Below are 20,511 nucleotides of genomic sequence, written 5' to 3' on the forward strand. Positions count from 1 at the left end.
AATTTATTTACCAAAGTGCTATACTGTAATTCTTTGCAAACTGCTTTATAAAATAATAGTTTACCATCTCAGTAGCATTTTGTCTACAACATGGTGTACTGACTGCATAGAATTTTCCTCTGTGGATTACCTTAATTTGTACATAAATAGCCCTATATTTTCAATGTCAGTTATGTTAAATTTTTATTCACTACAGATAATTTTAGTATCATTGGATCTACTTTTTAAAAAATTTGAAGGCAGGATCAAAGTCTTTTGAAGCATTTGAAACATTGGCGAGTACCTTCCAGAGATTTTACCAGTTTATAGTTCCCTGTCAGCGCACTCTGTCTCTCTTGACACCATCTTCACATACACTGACATATGATTTTTTATTATTTGCCAATTCAAGAAGATAAAAATTGATATCTCGTGTTTTCTTCTTAGAATTATGAAATTAATATACTTATAATAAAACTAAGCAACTCAGAAGTGTATACAGAAAAAAAATGTGAAAATGCCTTCTTCCGCCTCTGTGTACCTCAACCACTGTAACAGTTGGGAGGAGTTTTCAGATGTTCTTTGTTTATACATGTCATGTGTGTGTGTGCTTTCATGGGTGTGTGTTTGACTTCTAGGCTTTGTGTCATGCTCAGAGAAACTTTGTTCAGAATTGTAAAATGTGGTGTTTATTTTTTTTTCTAGTATTTTTGTGGTTTCCTTTTTTCATATTTACCTCTTTAATTTATATTATTTTTGATATATTGTACTGCAAAGAACTATAACAAAGATTGTAGCTTATTTTTAACTTGCTTTGTTCTAATTACAATGGTTATATGATAAAGTACCCCGAAACTTGGTGTGTGCGAAGCAGTTTATATGTTTAAGGCTTCTGTGAGTCAAGGATTTGGAGAGACTTGGTGGGGAATGGCTTGCCACTGCTCCACAGTATCTAAGGCCTCAGCCAGAAGAGTCAAACCGTGGAGGGGCTTGTACATCCAGGCTTCCTTGGGCATCTCTGTCTATACCTCTTTGTGGCCTCTCCTTGTGGTCTCTCCTCTGTGCAGCTTCAGGGGAGTCGGATTTAGTACTAAAATACAAGGTGTGCAGGGCGTGCATCCTGGGGGAGGGAGAGAGACAGACAAGTGGCACAGAAATCATATAGGGTCACTTCTGCCACCTCATGTTTACCGAGGCAGTTGTAAATATCTCTCCAGGTTCTATGGAGGAGGAATACAGACCTGCCTCTTGATGGTCACTTGCCGTTGTATTATTCTCAGAAGAGCACTCGAAATGGAATTAGATTGGTGGCTTTCCTTATAATCTGCCATACCTTTCCTCCATTTTAAGTATACACTTGGTTTTCTAGGAATGTAACTGGCATAAATAAAGCTGAGATATAGCTGTATTTCAGTATTAAGATCGATGAATTTTAAAAAATTCATATGGTGATCTTTCCATTTTTTTTTGTCTTTTTTTTAATTTTAATGACTTTTATTTTTTTCCATTATAGCTGTTTACAGTGTTCTGTCAGTTTTCTACTGTGCAGCAAGGTGATCCAGTCACACATACATGCATACATTATTTTTTCTCACATTATCCTGCTCCGTCATAAGTGACTAGATATAGTTCCCAGTGCTATACAGCAGGATCTCATTGCTTCCATTTTTTTTAATTAAAAATTGCAATTTTATGAAAATTTAAAATTCATTTTAGCAGCCTGTGTCAGACAATTACGACAGTTCTTTGGAATCTTTGTGGGTAGGTTTTGGAATATACTTAAAAATACTGGTATACAAGCTAGAATAATTTCTCTTTGTAAACTTTTGTTGTTTGTGTTGGGAAATAATAATTACAGGAATAATTATGAAATTTTATTTTTAAAATGGATACTATACAGAATTGACTATATATTGATTTAAAGCAAAATGTAGTAAATTCTTAGTAAGCCATGGAGATGATAAGCCAGGTTGTGGATTATTTAGTACTTTAAAAAAAATCCTTATGTAATTGAAAAACACCAAACAAATCCTTTCCTGTGTATTCATTTATATAGCCTGAAAAGGAGGAGTAGATGAAAATTGCATTTCATTCTTTTGATTTATATTCTAAAAAACTGAAACATACAGTACTATTGAATGCTGATGTTTCTGAGTTGTGCAGCTATAAATTTGGGTTTTAATTTTAGTTTACAGTTTGTTAAACTAGTGTATAATTTCTTTTGGGCCTGTGGCTGATGATAATTTTCATGATTGATAAATCTTAATTAATTAGCCATAGGACATAAGACAGAATGAGAAGTGGTAGATGAGCTACTGGTATATAGGGCTGCCTTGCATGGCTGTTGTGTCCACTGTTGCTATTCTGACATGAAGACGAAGGAACCGAGAGGACAGGCAAAGCTGCAGGGAAGCCATGGCTCTGGGGAAAAACCCGAGATAAAATAGTAATTAGAGAATAGCAGTGGAGAAGTTGGGTAATTTGTTATATGCCATCTCTGGGAAAATTGAGAAACTTATTAGGCTCTTTAATTTTTCCTTGGGATATGTAATGACTTTTTTTTTTTTGGATGCACCTATAGCATACAGAAGTTCCTGAGCCAGGAATTGAACCCTCACCACTCAGAGACAATGCTGGGTACTTAACCTGCTGTGCCACAGCAGGATCTCCATGATGGCTTTGATCACTAAATAAATAGATGACTAGTATATTTAGTACATCTATGTTAAGATTAAGTGCAGTGTAATTCGTTATATTTGCATTTTGCTTTAAAGCCTTTCAGAGTATGTTTCTCTCTGTTATATCTCTTTAGCTTTATAGTGTCCCTCTCTGTATTGTCTTAGCCTGCTTGGGCTGCCAAAACACTCTACCACAGACCAGGTGACTTATTTTTTTTTATTTATTTATCTATTTATTTTGTCTCCTTGTTTATGTAAAAATGATTATATTTTACAAAATTAAAGTATAGATGATTTGTAGTGTGTCAATTTCTTCTGTACAGCACAGCAACCCAGACTGGGTGATTTAAACAACAGGAATTTATTTATCACATTTCTGGAGGCTGAGTAGTCCAAAATCAAAGTAGTGGCCAATTTGGTTCCCTAGTGAGGACTCTCTCCCTGCCTTCCTGCTATATCCTCACTTGGCAGAGAAGGAGAGACCTTGGTTTCTATTCATTCTTCTTAAAAGGACACTACTTCCCGTCATGGGTGCCCAGCCTTATTGCCTCATCTAAACCTAATTACCTCCCAAAGGCCTCACCTCCAAATATCATCACACTGGAGGTTAGAGCTTTAACTTACGGAATTTTTTTTTTTTTTTTTTGGTGGGGGAAACTCCCAGTCTATAACAGATAGGAAAGTAAGTATTTTCTCAATTTATAGATGAGAATCTTGATTTTATACCTTTGTTTTTTCCATTTAGTGCAATGGTTTAAATATATAGGACACAAGTCATGTTTTATATATATATATATATATCTATGTTTTTTGTCTTTTGTCTTTCTAGGGCTGCACCGGCGGCATATGGAGAGTCTCAGGCTCGGGGTCTAATTGGAGCTGTAGCCACTCGCCTACACCATAGCCACAGCAATGCAGGATCTGAGCCGCGTCTGCGACCTACACCACAGCTCATAGTAACGCCAGATGTTTAACCCACTGAGCGAGGCCAGGGATTGAACCTGCAGCCTCATGGTTCCTAGTCAGATTCGTTTCCGCTGCACCACAACGGGAACTCCTATTTCATTACTTTATATGCTTTATAGTGGTACTTTTATAGTTCTAATATCTATTTCATCTATCTGTGTGAACTTTTTTTTTTCTGTCTTTTTGGGGCTACACCCGTGGCATATGGAGGTTCCCAGGCTAGGCGTCTAATTGGAGCTGTAGCTGCTGGCTAACGCCACAGCCACAGCAACGCCAGATCCGAGTCATGTCTGCAACCTACACCACAGCTCACAACAACGCCGGATCCTTAACACACTGAACTAGGCTAGGGATCAAACCTTGGTCCTCATGGAAACTAGTCCGGTTCGTTAACCACTGAGCCACAATGGAAACTCTGTATCTATGTGAACATTTTTAGTAGAGGTTATATTACCAATTGCTTATTTTCTCTTGTTCCTTAAAACACACACACACACCAAACTCAACTATAGTATATTATTTCCTATTAAACTGGGTATTGTTGATGGGGAAAAAGTTTTTAGTACCTAGGGATAAATGCTTAAGTTAATTGATAGTTTGTTTCTGATGTCATAAGGATAAAACTGTCTTTGCTTTTGAAATTATTTACCTGGAGAATAGGTTCACATTCTTCAAAAGCTTTTTGTGTGCTTGAAGTCTGACATATCTACTTGGTGGTAAAGGATTCTTTGTTTCTCCGGATTGAACCTAAGTTTCGGTTTGTGGATGAGAGCAAGAAAAATGCTATTGAGAAGTGCTTTTACTATTGAAACAAAAGGGATAGAAATCAATTTGTCTATAATTTATACTGATTAAAATATTCACAATTTGTTATCTTGAAATAGAACATTTGAAATGTTATTTCCTGCTTTATTGAAATAATTTGTAAAATGGTGTGTTCTTTTTTTTCCCTTGGGGAATAATATTCAAATAAGTAACAGTTGTAATGAATGTAAGCGTGTATTTCTGTTTTAATAGGCATCAAGCATGATGGAACCATGTGTGATACCTGCCGCCAGCAACCAATCATTGGCATTCGATGGAAATGTGCGGAGTGTACAAATTACGATTTGTGCACAGTTTGTTATCATGGAGATAAACATCATTTAAGGCATCGCTTTTATAGAATTACTACACCAGGAAGTGAGAGGTATGGGAATCAATTTTTTTCTCCAGTTGCAACTTCTTGTTTCTATCAAATTCTTTATATCATTCAGCCTTAAAAATAAGATTAGGAAGTAGCTTCTGACAGCTGGTTTAGTCAGGAAGAAGCAGATAGCAGGCTCAGTGTGGACAAGGCCTACCACATAGTGAGAAAAGAGCTCTGTGAAGATGGAGCTACATGTGTTTTTTCCAAGGTAGTCTGAGCTATTCTTTCTCTAGTATGGAGACTTGGCACTGCTCAGTCTTTAGAAATGCAAGGGTGGCCCAAGAGAGGCTGATTGTTTTCTTCTCCATATGCAGTCTGTTCTGTTAGCTGCTGTCAGATGAGCATTAGAGCCCATTTATTTATTTATTTTAATTTTTTTTGTCTTTTTTAGGGCCTCACCCGCGGCATATGGAGGTTCCCAGGCTAGGGGTCTAATTGGAGCTGTAGCTTCTGGCCTACGCCACAGCCACAGCAATGTGGGATCTGAGCAGCATCTGTGACCTATACCACAGTTCACAGTAACACTGGATCCTTAACCCACTGAGCAAGGCCAGGGATTGAACCTGCAACCTCATGGTTACTAGTTGGGTTCATCAACCACTGAGCCATGTTGGGAACTCCTAGAGCCCATTTATTGCAGCGAGAGGCATTTATTAAGACTGCAGAGCATTAAGACTATACTTGTGTAAATTTGAAGATAAGTAAGACATGGTATTCCTAAGGAGTTTACAGGCTAAGAGATTATTTGATCATCAGTGATTACCATGTGGTGTTTCTGCCTGTGTATAGAGATAGTATTGAGTGTCTTATGAGCAAAGAGAGAGGGGTGTTAATTGCAAATGAGTGCAGAATTTCAGGTGATTGAGTTTTGTCATGAAGATATTGCTAATGCGTAAGAGCAAGAGTCAGGTCCATGAAAGGGAGCCAACAGGAATAATAGAAAAATGGATTTTGATGTCAGACTGCCCTGGTTCAAATCCTGGGCCTGCCAATTATTAAGGGAGTAATTTTCAACAAATTATTTTTGTCTTTTGCTTACAGTTTTTAAAGTTAGGGTATAGTTGAGACATGCTGAAAATGAATAAAATAGTGAGATAAGAGTAGAACAAAAGAAAAAAAGGAAATCTTTTTGATTTTTAGAAATGAGAAAGATGTAGAAGAATAAGGGGTAGAAAGCCTTGGAGAACCAAGCTGGTCTAGATAGTTGAGTATAAAATCTTTTTCAAGGTCCATAGGCTTTTGTAGATATGCACTGCTTTTTTTTTTTTTTTTTTAAATTTAGTTTAATTTAATTTTATTTTTTTGGCTTTTTGCTGTTTCTTGGGCCACTCCCGCGGCATATGGAGGTTCCCAGGCTAGGGGTTGAATTGGAGCTGTAGCCACCGGCCTACACCAGAGCCACAGCAACGCGGGATCCGAGCCACGTCTGCAACCTACACCACAGCTCACGGCAACGCCGGATCGTTAACCCACTGAGCAAGGGCAGGGACCAAACCCACAACCTTCATGGTTCCTAGTCGGATTCGTTAACCACTGCGCCACGACGGGAACTCCTATGCACTGCTTTGGAGACAGTTTAGTGTAGGTCAGATCCGGGCCACTTGACATACACAGTGCTCTGAATTTTGAACAGTTGGAACTTTATAAAACCAGGTGATTTCACAGAAAACCAGGTTTTTGAATTACCACCCAACCTCCCTCACTCCCCTAAAGACTGTCAACACAGAGCCTGCATTTGTTCCTGGCGGTAGTTGGCTGAAGCACGGAAAGACTTGTACCCTTTATACAAATCATGCTCTTGAGGTCAAATGCCATTTACCATTTGTCATTGCAGGGGTGCTGTCTTCCTTCCTTCCTTCCTTCCTTCCTTCCTTCCTTTCTTTCTTTCTTTTTTTGTCTTTTCAGGGCCACACCCGCAGCATATGGAGGTTCCCAGGCTGGGGGTCCAATCAGAGCTGTAGACGCTGGCCTACACCACAGCCACAGCAATGTGGGATCCCAGCTGTGTCTGCAACCTACACCACAGCTCACGGCAACACTGGATCCGACAATGCCGGATCCTTAACCCACTGATCGAGTCCAGGGATTGAACCCGCCACCTCATGCTTCCTAGTCGGATTCCTAGCACAACGGGAACTCCTGGTGCTATCTTTCTTAAGCCCTCATCTATAGTACTTGCCTGACAGTTGTAGGGTTTTGAGTTTGCTACCTCTAAATCAGTGAAGAGTAAAGTGATACCCTGAAGTATTGATTCCATTCCAGTTTAACTTGGGCAAATTTACATATCTCTTTGGGACACAGTTTCTTCATTTGTAAAACAAATGTAATGAATAACAATACCTTCTTCTTAAGGAGCATAACAGATTTTACACCTCTGTTAGTGCTTTTATGTATAGGAAAAGGTAAGTATATATTAGCCATTATTATTATTCCAGCTACAAATGTCTTCATTGTCATAACCTTTGGAATGTGGATGGTATTCCTGAAACACACTGTTATATAGTGGTAACCAGAACAAAGAAAAATCTTTTATATTTTCAAAATAAACTTTTCTATAATGTCATTTTAAAAAATGTTCCTGTTACCTATTTTTATATAAATTTGAAAATAAATGATTTTATTTTTAGGGTTCTGTTAGAGTCTCGTAGAAAATCTAAGAAGATTACAGCCAGAGGGATCTTTGCAGGTGCCAGAGTGGTACGAGGAGTGGACTGGCAGTGGGAAGATCAGGATGGAGGAAATGGACGTAGGGGAAAGGTAAGTATTTTTTAAATTTATCATTGTTCTAGAATATTGTATATTTAGTAGATTTTTATCACTCATCAAAGTTCTTAGCCTTTTTTTTTTTTTTTTTGCTTTTTTAGGGCTGCACCCCCAGCATATTGAGGTTCCCACGCCAGCAGTCTAATCAGAGCTACAGCTGCTGGCCTACACCACAGCCACAGCCATGCCAGATCCAAGCCGCGTCTGTGACCTACACCACAGCTCACGGCAACACTGGATCCTTAACCCACTGAGTGAGGCCAGGGATAGAACCCGCAACCTCATGGTTCCCAGTTGGATTAGTTTCTGCTATGCCATGATGGGAACTCTTTGGCCCATTTTTTAATGCCAAAAACAGTTTTTAAAATTTTCATTTTTTTTTTTTCCTGTAAGAAAAGACCCTTCCTGCTCTGTTGTAAGTATTGGCTCAGTGAGAAGGATTTTGGGTAGATTTTAGCTTTCCACCATTAGGCCTCATATTGCCATTCTGTTGCCCAGCATGCCTTTCTAAACATCCTGTTTGGACCAGTCTTCCATAAGCAGTATCTCAAGCTCTTGACTATCTTGTTTTTAAAAATTTCATTTGAATTTACTTGTTTTGTATTCCATTCTCTCAGAGACCTGTTTGTGAGGCCTAATAGACAGCTACTTTGTTATCTAGTCCATTTAGCTCTTTACCCTTTTTGGGTGGTGTGTAGAGCTGTCTGGCGTCAGTTACAGCAGTTGTTCTGAAGGAATTGTGAATGGTCCCTTTAACTGGGTGAGATTGCCAGGGATATTAGGGTAAGTGGGTGTTGGTTTTATTTATTTTGGGTTTCATATTGCTTTTGCTGATTATGCCGTCATTGATTCAGTCAGTCAACAAATACAGACTGTACTCTCTGTGTTTTGCTAGATGTACTGAAATGAATAGTATTTCACATTTGAGACTTAGCTGTTAATCACTGTCAGTTCCACTGTTAACCTTTTTCAAAGTATTGTTTTTAGCGTTAAGGAATGATGATTTTAAAGTCTCTGTCATCTGAGGAACTCTTCCTACAGGTTCCTCTTTTGTAACAACTTGGGGTATATAGATTCTTTAGAATTTAAGATTTTTAAACATTTTTTCTAAATTCAGAGAATTGTTACACTGATTTCACTTTAAATAGTAAGGTTTAATTTTAATGTTTGAAAGTCACACAAATATTTTGGCTTTTATATTTTTAAGTGCTTTGATTTTTATTGAGGAAGCAGTACTTTTTTTATAATTTAGTAGATATTTATTGAACACTTATGTGCAGGATTCTGTTCCAAGCATAAGAATTATAGGAATAAACAAAAGAGGCAAAGGTCTCCTCTCCTGAAACCTATAATTTATTTTATTTTATTTTATTTTATTTTTGTTTTTTTTTTTAGGGCTGCACCTGTGGCATATGGAGGGTCCTAGGCTAAGGCTAGGGGTCCATTCGGAGATACAGCTGCCGGCCTATACCACAGCCACAGCAACATGGGATCCTTAACCCACTGATTTAGGCCAGGGATCAAACCCCCATCCTCATGGATCCTAGTTGGGTTCTTTAACCACTGAGCCACAAAAGGAACTCTAGAAACATGCAATTTAATTAGGAGAGCTAGATAACCAAAAGTGTAAATCTAAATTCTGTGACTGTAGTGTAACATGTGGACATGCAGCTGGTGTGAGCTTGTAGAAGTATAATGGGTCCCCTTCTGCCTGGATTTTCTAAATTTAGGACTTTGATTTTAACAAGATCCCTGGGTCATTTAGGTACACATTAAAGTTTGAGAAGCACATTTCTAAAAAGAAAAATAGCCTGGTGTGAATTTGGGAAGGATGTCGTCTGTAGATAGATAGAGTGCTGTGGGGACATGCTTGGCAAACCAATGGCAGAGAAAAGGTGCCCCTTTGGGAGTGGGCGCAGAAACAGCCTTATCCCTGGGTGTAGAGTCTTGTTAGGCAGAACTGTCAGACTCTACTCTTCTCCTTGGAGAGACCCTTTCTGCAGTGTACAACTTATCCAGCCATTGATAGCAGTCCTGTGTCACATGGGATGTATTAAACATATGTTAAAGTTTGAAGAAGAGTAGTAAAATGAAAAAAGCAAACGTTTCCCCCACTATACAGATTAAAAAATAGAATGTTATAAATACCTTTGAGAGCCTTCTGTTTACCCTTTCCCAGTTGCAACCTTCCATGGTAACTGATTGCTGCTGTCATTATTCCATTGTTTTTCTTTTTTGTTGTATGACTTAGTGCTGTGTCCTATACATGTAGGATTTGATTTTTGAGAAACCAGGTAGCAAGCACAAAACTAACTATTGTAAGGACAGGGCAGAGTTGCCACTTTTAGACAAAAGCTCCCAGGAGAATATAAACTGAATCGAGTCTCTGGATAACCTGCTATGCGACCCTGGAGGTTTATGAGTCTTTCTGGAGTAGTTAGTAGGCATGGTCGTTAGTAAGTCCTGGGAAGCACAGAGCTACACACAGGACATCAGGCAGGGCAGAGGTATGGGCCAGGTACTGGGCACTGGACAGGAATATGGTCAGAGGACATGAGTTACATGCATTTTTTGCTTCTAAGCTTGCCATAGTACTCCTCAGTGTTTTAGGAGTAGGTCAAAACAGAATATTCTGTAGGGTGAGACGAGAGCCAGCTGATTTAGGTGGCAGGGGATGGGAGGGGGAGGGGAGAGAGGGAACCTCATCATTACATAGTTCAATAAGCCAAGTATGATTGGGAATTTGGATCAGCTTCACTCAAGCAGTGTGTCCTTAGGTTGATAAAATGATACAGTGGCAGTGGGGATCTTGGTGATAAGAGCCTTTAGCATGTCTGGCCTGTGAATCATGTGGCTGCAGTTTGGAGAGATTGCCCTTGGTGCCTGGTGCCCATCATCATCCTGGAAGCTCCCTCTATGGGTGCCTCTGCCTCTTTCCTGGTACATCATCCTGCTTACTCTGTCCTTTGGTGGAGTGTGAATTCTGATAACGTCTTTTCAAAGAGTGCACAAGATGTAAATTTTAGTATTTTCAGTCTAAAAATTTTTAACTTTATATTCTTCCTCACAGTTCATTTTATGGTCAGAGGGTTGGAAAAATTCTGTCTTATCAGCTTTTGAAGACAATTGCTGCTAAAGTCTAAAGCCACATAAATGGAATTTTCTGGATTTTTGTTATATTTGCACTTTTTTTAAGGGGGTTGAGAAGCAGGCATTCTTGAAGCTTTGATTCATCAATGTTACATTTTTGGTTTGTTATGATTTATATACTTGTTACATTTTAAGAACAAAGTGAAGAAAAAATAAATGAAACCATTTTGCACATGTGATTGAATGAGGGAGCTTAATATAAGAGGAAGTCTTCAGGGTAACATTGTATAAGCAGGGTTGAGATGAAATGTAATTTTTATTGTTTGACACTTTTTAAAAATTTTTTTGTCTTTTTGCTATTTCTTTGGGCCGCTCCTGCGGCATATGGAGGTTCCCAGGCTAGGGGTCGAATCGGAGCTGTAGCCACTGGCCTACGCCAGAGCCACAGCAGCGCGGGATCCGAGCCGCGTCTGCAACCTACACCACAGCTCACAGCAATGCCGGATCGTTAACCCACTGAGCAAGGGCAGGGACCGAATCCGCAACCTCATGGTTCCTAGTCGTATTCGTTAACCACTGCGCCACGACGCGAAGTCCTTTGACACTTTTGACCCTGTGTATGAATGGAGAAAGTTTTTAAATCCCCCCCTTTCCCTTCAGTGCTGGCTACTCTGTCCCGGTCTGTTAGTATAACTCATGTGAGCAGTGTGTAGTATATTCTTATCTTTTTTTTTCCTTGAAGTTCAAGATCCCCACCCCATTCTCATTACTACATGTACTCAGTCCAGGCTGATGCTGCAGTACTGACGCAATCTGTGGCCCACCATGTACCATGATTTTTTGCATAGTGGCAACAGTGTTAACACAAAAGTAAACACATCAAGTGTAGGCTTTGGCAAACATGATGTAAGGATATCATGGAAGTGTATAGTGTATTCTTAACTACCTATGTTAATATTTTAAGATTGTTTTCGTTTTATAAATACTTTTAAGTGTATGTTAATTGTTTCACATAGATACGCAGATATATTTCTTTCTTTTTATAATGATGAATTTCAAACATATACCAGAATAGAAAGAATAGTGTAACAAATTCCCATGAACTGAACATCCAACTTCAAAAATTTTTTTTTTTTTTTTTTTTTTTGTCTTTTTGTCCTTTGTTGTTGTTGTTGTTGCTATTTCTTGGGCCGCTCCCGCGGCATATGGAGGTTCCCAGGCTAGGGGTTGAATCGGAGCTGTAGCCACTGGCCTACGCCAGAGCCACAGCAGCGCGGGATCCGAGCCTCGTCTGCAACCTACACCACAGCTCACAGCAATGCCGGATCCTTAACCCACTGAGCAAGGGCAGGGACCGAACCCGCAACCTCATGGTTCCTAGTCGGATTCGTTAACCACTGCGTCATGACGGGAACTCCCCAACTTCAAAAATTTTAAAAAATGTCATTTGTTTGTTGAAGAAACCAAGTTCTTTGGATTTGGCTGATTGATTCTTTATGGCATTCTTTAACTTGTTCCTCTAACCTTTATATTTCTAATAAATTATTTGTTAGATGTAGAGAATGATTAGATTTAGGTTCAAGTTTATTTTGGCAAGAGTACCTCATCAGTGGTGTGTGTATTTTCATATTAAGAGGCACGTAAAGTCTCCTAGTGCTCCTAAGATTGAGCAATGCAGGTGTTGTCAGTTTGATCCTTTGCAGTTTCCCAGCAATCTTTTACCTAATGGTTTTAGCAGCCATTCCATACAGATTTTCTTTTTAACCTTTCAAAAAAGGTTTTTATTGAAGTATAGTTGATTTACAGTGTTGTGTTAATTTCTGCTATATAGTAAAATGATTTAGTTATACATATATATACATTCTTTTTCATATTCTTCTCTGTTAGGGTTTATCACTGGATATTGAATATAGTTTCCTGTGCCATACAGTAGGTCTTTTTTTCTATATATAATAGTTTACATCAGTTAATCCCAAACTCACAATTCATGCTTCCCTCTTGGCAACCACAAGTCTGTTCTCCACGTCTGTGAGTTTGTTTCTGTTATGTAGATAAGTTCATTTGTGCCACATTTTGGATTCCTCATGTAAGTGATATCATACGGTATTTGTGTTTCTGTTTCTGATTTCACTTAGTATGGTATCTCTAGTTGCATCTTTGTTGCTACAAATGATACTATTTCATTATTTTTTATGGCTCAGTACTATTCCATTGTATATATGTACCACATTTTCTTTATCCATTCATCTGTTGAAGGATTATTTAGGTTATTTCCATGTCTTGGCTATTGTAAATGGTGTTGCTATAAACACAGAGGTGCATGTACCTTTTGAATTACAGTTGTTTTTCTGGATATATGATTAGTAGGAGTGGGAATGCTAGATCATATGGCAATACTACTTTTAGTTTTTTTAAGGAGCCTCCATACTGTTTTCCAAATGACTGTACCAGTTTACATCCCCAACAAAAGTGTAGTAGGATTTGATTCCCCTTTCTTCATACCCTCTCCAGCATTTGTTATTTGTAGACTTTTTAATGATGACCACTCTGACTGGTGTGAGGTGGTACCTCATTTTTTTTTTTTTTTTTAGGGCCACTCTCATGGCATATGGAGGTTCCCAGGCTAGGGATCCACTGGCTGACACCACACCCATAGCCATGCTAGATCTAAGCCAAATCTGCAACCTACACCACAGCTCATGGCAATGCCGGATCCTTAACCCACTGAGCGAGGCCAGAGATTGAACCCACAACCTCATAATTCCTAGTTGGATTCTTCTCTGCAGCTCTGCAGTGGGAACTCCTCATTTTGGTTTTGATTTGCGTTTCTCTCATAATTAGCGATGTGGAACATCTTTTCATGGTGCCCATATTTCTTTTTTTAATAATGATTTTTATTTTTTCTATTATATATAGTTAGATATTTCTTTTTTAATTTTTATTTTTTATTTATTTACTTTTTGTCTTTTTAGGGCCACATATGTAGTGTGGCATCTGGAAGTTCCCAGGCTAGGGGTCGAATAGGAGCTGCAGCTGCTGGCCTATACCACAGCCATGGCAACACAGGATCTGAGCTGTGTCTTCCACCTACACCCAGCTCATGACAACGCTGGATCCTTAACCCACTGAGTGAGGCTAGGGATTGAACCCTTGTCCTCATGGATACTAGTTGGGTTCTTAATCTGCTGGGCCACAGTGGGAACTCCCTGCACCTATTTCTTTCTTTCTTTCTTTTTTTTTTAGGGCCACATCCGCAGCATATGGAAGTTCCTAGGATAGGGGTTTTGGAACTCTAGCTGCCAGCCTACGCCACAGCCACAGCAACTCCAGATCCGATCCATGTCTGTGACCTACACCACAGCAATGCTGGATCCCTAACCCACTGAGCGAGGCCAGGGATTGAACCTGCATTCTCATGGATACTAGTCAGGTTTGTTACCACTGGGCCATGGTATAGGAACTCCTGTACATATTTCTTAGTCAGAATTGAAAGTATGAAATTAATATAGTTATTTTCTTATGCCTTCCATCTTATTTCCTCCTCAGTGAGCCAAATCAATGAAGGAATTTCATTTGGTGATTCAGAGCTTGAGTAATGAACTTGCTTATTTTCCAAATAATTTGAAATTTAGGATGAATTCGACTTAAATAAAATTCATAGTCTTTTTAAAAAATAGTTCAAATGCTTTTTTGTCCCCCTCATGAAAACACAGACTTACTTAATCTAGCATTGCATTTTTTTAAAATAAATGAAGCAGAATCTGATTTTATTATAACGGGAAGGGAGTTTTTGCTAAAATTTATGCTTCACTTAGAGTGTTAGAAACTTGCTTTGTAAGGTTAATAGTGGTTAATTGTGGAATCATAAAGCAAAGCAAGGGAGGGTAGGATTGATGAGAGACACAGGGGCTTGAAGAGCACTGATAATATTCTTTTTCTCAGTCTGGTCTTCATTTCGTTTTTTATTTATTTATTTATTGGCTTTTTGCCATTTCTTGGGCTGCTCTCACGGCGAATGGAGGTTTCCAGGCTAGGGGTCGAATCGGAGCTGTAGCCACCGGCCTAGGCCAGAGCCACAGCAACACGGGATCCAAGCCTCGTCTGCAACCTGCACCACAGCTCATGGCAACGCTGGATCCTTAACCCACTGAGCAAGGCCAGGGATCGAACCTGCCACCTCATGGTTCCTAGTCAGATTCGTTAACCACTGCGCCACGACGGGAACTCCCATTTCGTTTTTTATTCTTTAAAGTTTACATACATTTCTGTAATGCATTTATTTAAAAACTAAAAAGAATAAATGGACTCATTTACTAACAGTTTGAAACATCTTTCAGAAAACTTCTTATCTCTACAAAAGCACCATAAAATACCTAGCTTGCAAAACTCTTTCTTTAGTACAAGATGAAAAAAGAAGGATCATTACATATTTTATTTGAAATAGTAGGCATGATACATGCCTTAAAAATGACATGTAACATCACCCTGGCATTCTAAGTTACTGTGAAGGCTGGTTGATTATAAGTGTCAAGATAAAGAAAACGAGAGTTGTGCATGTGCAGCTTCCCATTCTCAGCTGTAGACCGGTTCACTTGAGAATACCCAGGTTTAGTGCTCATTGTATATCATTTTTGTGTAGTTGATTCTTGGCCCTAAAGGAGTAACAACTCCAGTATTTTTTTTTGTTTGTTTGTTTAATATTATATGGTCTTATGAATCAGTCTGGTGGAATGTGGGGCCTAGAGACTCTGTCTGGGTTTGTTATTGTAGTCATCGTGTTTTAGTTTAGATGGCCTGCTTTTTGGGGCAACTGAGGGGTACTTCTTTGAACATGGCCTTTGAGCCTTGTGCTTCTCAGCTTTTAGCTGATTTAGTTGTTTTAGAGAGCAGGTTTATCTTGAATCATTCAGAGTATTTAGTCAAAGATTTAAAATGTTTTATCAAAGAATAGGCTTAAAAGAATACACTGTCGTTAGAAGGAACCCTTTAAGAGTAAAGATTTAAAATTTTATATTGAATTATATATTTTTGGATAATCCATCACTGTAATCACTAAGCCTCCCAATTTAAAATTCATACAGTGGTTTTAGAAATTACAGTATTCTGGAAAAATGTCTCTAGTTCAATTATATGTTAGAAGTGATGTGCATTTGGCAAATACATTATTTTTCATGATCCTGTTTACACAGGATTATAACTGAAATAACTTTTAAGGTTTAAATATAATTAAAAAAACCAACCTCGCCTCTCCCCCTTAAAATATTTTTTTTCTCAAAAAATTCCCTTAGGTAACAGAAATCCAAGACTGGAGTGCATCAAGCCCGCATAGTGCAGCATATGTTCTCTGGGATAATGGTGCTAAGAACCTTTACAGAGTTGGCTTTGAGGGCATGGTAAGTGCAAGAACCACACAGATGAAAACATTGGATGAGTGAAAGAAGGGAATAAAAATAGCCCTTACTGTATTCTTTTATTGTTTTCTTTTGTCTTCTTTGTCAGAATACAGCCATCCAGATCATGATCATGCATTGTGTGGGAACATCTGTAAAGTGAGAATTTAATACAATAGATGTTAAAATTATTTTTAAGGAGTTTTTCCGCCTTTATTTATTTATTTATTTATTTATTTATTTATTTATTTATCTTTGGCCACATCCACGGCACACGCAGACGTTCCAGGCAAGGGATCAAATTAATGCCACAGAAGTGACAATGCCAGATCTTTAACCCACTGACCCACCAGGGAACTCCCTTGTTGTATTTTTGGAGTAGAGTGTTGATAATTGAAAATGACTCTCCTAGAAACACTTTGAATTACTTAAGTGGTTAAGGAGAGTAATGGCAGTTTATTCAGTGGATTGCCCTATATTTCTGCATGTGATGGATCATTGTTCAAATTCTTACCATAGCTTCTTAATTTATAGAGTATAATTAAATATTATATTAATGCCAAAATATTAATGCTTTTATAGCCTTTCCATCTTGAATACATTTTTCATTCCAAGAATTCTTTTTTTTTTTTTTTTGGTCTTTTTGCTATTTCTTGGTCTTGGGCCGCTCCCTCGGCATATGGAGATTCCCAGGCTAGGGGTCCAATCGGAGCTGTAGCCACCAGCCTACACCAGAGCCACAGCAACGCAGGATCCGAGCCGCGTCTGCAACCTACACCACAGCTCACGGCAACGCCAGATCGTTAACCCACTGAGCAAGGGCAGGGATCGAACCCACAACCTCATGGTTCCTAGTCGGATTCGTTAACCACTGTGCCACGACGGGAACTCCCCAAGAATTCTTTTTTTAATGATTTTTATTTTTTTCCATTATAGTTGGTTTACAGTGTTCTGTCAGTTTTCTACTGTACAGCACAGTGACCCAGTCTCTCTCGCAAACACACACACACACGTATTCTTTTTAAAGAATTCTTAAATTTCATCTTTCCCCACCTATTTTATGCTCATTAAGAGGGGGAAAAATATCCCACTGTCCCTTTGCCTTAGTTTATTCCATTTATATGTAAAAGTTGGAGTTTCTGTTGTGGCTCAGAAGTAATGATCCTGACTAGTACCCATGGGGACATGGGTTTGATCCCTGGACTTGATCAGTGGATTAAGGATCTGGCATTGCTGTGAGCTGTGGTGTAGTTCACAGTTGTGGATCAGATCTGGCATTGCTGTGGCTGTGGTGTAGGCCAGCAAGTACCATATGCTATGGGTGTGGCCCTAAAAAGACAAAATAACAAGTCACTCTGAATCTAAACAGACACTTTATATGCCAGTTTTATAATCATATATAACATTGGTATTGAGTTTTTCATTATTATCTTCATGCCACTCCTTGTTTTTATTTTTAATTTTATTTTTTTGCTTTTTAGGGCCGCACCTTGCGGCATAGGGAGGTTCTCAGGCTAGGGGTCTAATCGGAGCTGTAGCCACTGGCCTATACCACAGCCACAGCAACGCAGGATCTGAGCCGCGTCTGCGACCTACATCATAGCTCATGGCAACACTGCATCCTTAACCCACCGAACAAGATCAGGGATCGAACCCAAAACCTCATGGTTCCTGGTTGGATTCGTTTCTGCTGTGCCATGACGGGAACTCCTTTCCTTGTTTTTAAATTGTAGATTTTTTTAGAATTCCAACTGATTATTAACTTGCTTCAAATGAAGGCTTACATGCTATGTGTGCTCAGGTACTTCATGAGCAGTATGTGTATAAATCGATCCCATTCTTTTTGAAGAGTGAGTAGTACTCCTTTGTGTGGTTATGCCATTGTTTACATAAATGAGGTTTCTATTGATGGGTTTCTGGGTTGGGTTTTTTTTTTTTTTCATTGTTGCGAGAAGTGTTTCAGTAAGCATCCCTGTGGATGTCTTTGTATATTTATGGGTATGTTTCCTTAGGAGAGATTCCTAGAAGTGGAATTGTGAGGTTAAAGTATTTCTTTAAAACAACTTGACCCATGTCTCTTTGGCTGGGATTGAACTAAATCTGAGCATTAGTTGTAAAGGAGGCTGTAAAAGAGACTTGGGTTCTATGTGTGTTTATGCGTATGTAAAAGGAGCTCCTTTCCTTAATAGGTAAGTATATACTGATCGATTTGTGTGTGTGTGTGTGTGTGTGTGTGTGTGTGTGTACATGGTACTATTAGGTACTTTTTTTTTTTTTTCCTCAAGGCCATACCTGCGCCATATGGAAGTTCCCAGGCTAGGGGTCGAATCAGAGCTGCAGCTGCCGGCTTACACCACAGCCACAGTAACTCGGGATCCAAGCCTCATCTTCGACCTAGATCCCAGCTCACAGCAATGCTGGATCCTTAACCCACTGAACAATCCAGGGATCGAACCCACATCCTTATGGATACTAGTTGGGTTCGTTTCTGCTGAGCCACAACAGGAACTCCCCTATTAGGCACTTTCAGTGAAATCTGTTTCTGAATTTTCAGTCACCCCAAAGATTGCTCTTCTAAATACGTATTTTCTGTACTTTTTATTATACTACAACTGCTCCCCATTCAAATACTTATAATTTCTTATAAAAGTAAAGTGGGAAGGAACTTGAATTAACCAAGTTATGGTGAAGTAAGGACTAAAAGGTAATGTAAATGAAAATTAACTGGACAAGGAATCAAAAGACTGGATTTAGTTCTTTCCTTTTCTCCTTTTTGGCAGTTTAGTTTTGGATAATCTCCTTTATAAAATGAGTCAGTATCTGCCTTGTATATCTTATAAGATTGATTAGAAAGATCAAATGAATGGAACTCCTTCTTGGTGGGGGGTGGGGGCACACCTGCAGCACACGGAAGTTCCCAGGCTAGAGCTCAAATTGGAGCTGCAGCTGCCAGCCTATACCACAGCAATGCCAGATCTGAGCCTTGTCTGCAATCTAGGCCACAGCTCACAGATATGCCAGGTCCTTAACTCACTGAGTGAGGCCAGGGATCAAACCCATATACTCATGTATACTAGTCGGGTTCATAACCCACTGAGCCACATTGGGAACTCTTGGTAAAAGTATTTTTGAATTGGATGTGTTACATACTTTTGAAACACATGATTTTTGTTTTAATCCTTTTTATCAACATTTGTTTTTGAAGTATAATGGTAAAGATCTGGGCATTTTGATTTTGGACTTTAAAAGAAAGCTTAAAGTATGACTTATCTGAAGATCAAGTTTATAATTTTTGATGATGGTGTTTTTGGTAGCAGTGTTTAGTGTGACTGTTGACCAGAGCCACTCTTGACTTATGCTGATGAACATTTTTTCCTCTTTTAGATATTGAGTTATACTTGAAGTTTTCAAGGGTGAATTTTTTTGGTTTCTTTTCTTTTCAGTCTGATCTGAAGTGTGTCCAGGATGCCAAAGGAGGTTCTTTCTACAGAGATCATTGTCCTGTGCTAGGTGAGTTATTAGTCTAGAGAAAATTACCTAATTGAGCTTTAAAAATTTTAGTTACCATTAAAGCTATTTAAAGACATGTACTTTTGATTTCATTTTCATTTTAAAGCATTCGTTCTTTTTTAAGTGATTTATTTAGACTCTGAAAGAGTTGTCATGTCTTGAGAATTGATATACCATTTACATGACATTACTGTACTTGAGACTTTTGTCTTTTAACCATAAACTTATATTGTTGAAAAATTTTGTGTTAGATTACCAATGTTATATCTCTTACACTACTGAGAATAGGATCTAACACTTTAATGCTTAAAAATTCCTCAAAATTTCTGTAGAATTCCTTTGAAAGTATAAGAAAAGCGCCAAGAGTAAAATAATATGGTGAATATAATTTAATGTATCATTAAAATAAAAAAAGAACAAGAAGAACAAAACTGTTTTCATTTCATAGATTCTTCGTGATTGCCATAATGAGCATTTACCACATTGTTCTGTTTAAGCCTTTAATCTCTGAATGCTTTCCTTTCTTATGTGAACTCTGTGTTCTTCTTTCCAAATCATTGATTTGCCTTATTGCCTCAACGTGCTGTTTTCTTGTGGCATACCTTAATTTTTCACAAAAAGAGAATGTAGAAGAAAATCTTACAGTTTTGATGAGATCATCTCTTTCTCTTGCTTTCAGAAACTTTCTTGTTTTGTGTCTTGCCTTTATGGGAAAAGTGTAGACTCAACATACACATTTAGGGTCCCTCAGCATAATATTTTATGATCATGAATACTTTATCCCAGAAGTAGCTTTGAAAATAATCACAGATATGGGCTTTGAAATATTTAAAGATGAGCTTTAGGCAAAAATCACAAGAACCATTTGGTGAATAATAATATGAGGAGCTTTTTAAAAAAGATTTTTATTTTTTCTATTATAGTAGATTTACAGTGTTCTTTGAAT

At 38.4% G+C, this 20,511-nt stretch overlaps 1 protein-coding gene across 4 annotated transcripts in view; it reads left to right on the forward strand.

The window, feature by feature from the left end:
• The window catches only part of MIB1 (MIB E3 ubiquitin protein ligase 1), a 126,063-nt gene that overhangs the window by 13,613 nt on the left and 91,939 nt on the right, over nt 1-20,511 (forward strand). For all 4 annotated transcript variants that reach the window (XR_014807734.1, XR_014807735.1, XM_003356369.5 and 1 more), the window contains exons 2-5: nt 4,641-4,812; nt 7,440-7,569; nt 15,954-16,058; nt 19,499-19,565. Coding sequence is in view for 1 of the 4 variants with exons in the window: in XM_003356369.5 (XP_003356417.1) it covers nt 4,641-4,812; nt 7,440-7,569; nt 15,954-16,058; nt 19,499-19,565 (474 nt within the window). In the remaining 3 variants the exon portion in view is untranslated. The remainder of the gene's footprint in view (nt 1-4,640; nt 4,813-7,439; nt 7,570-15,953; nt 16,059-19,498; nt 19,566-20,511) is intronic.

The sequence above is a fragment of the Sus scrofa genome, chromosome 6, assembly GCF_054392235.1.
Source record: "Sus scrofa isolate SSC_HxYL_T2T_F1_AM1 chromosome 6, Sscrofa_HxYL_maternal_Yorkshire_Landrace_v2.0, whole genome shotgun sequence".
NCBI classification, from domain to species: domain Eukaryota; kingdom Metazoa; phylum Chordata; class Mammalia; order Artiodactyla; family Suidae; genus Sus; species Sus scrofa.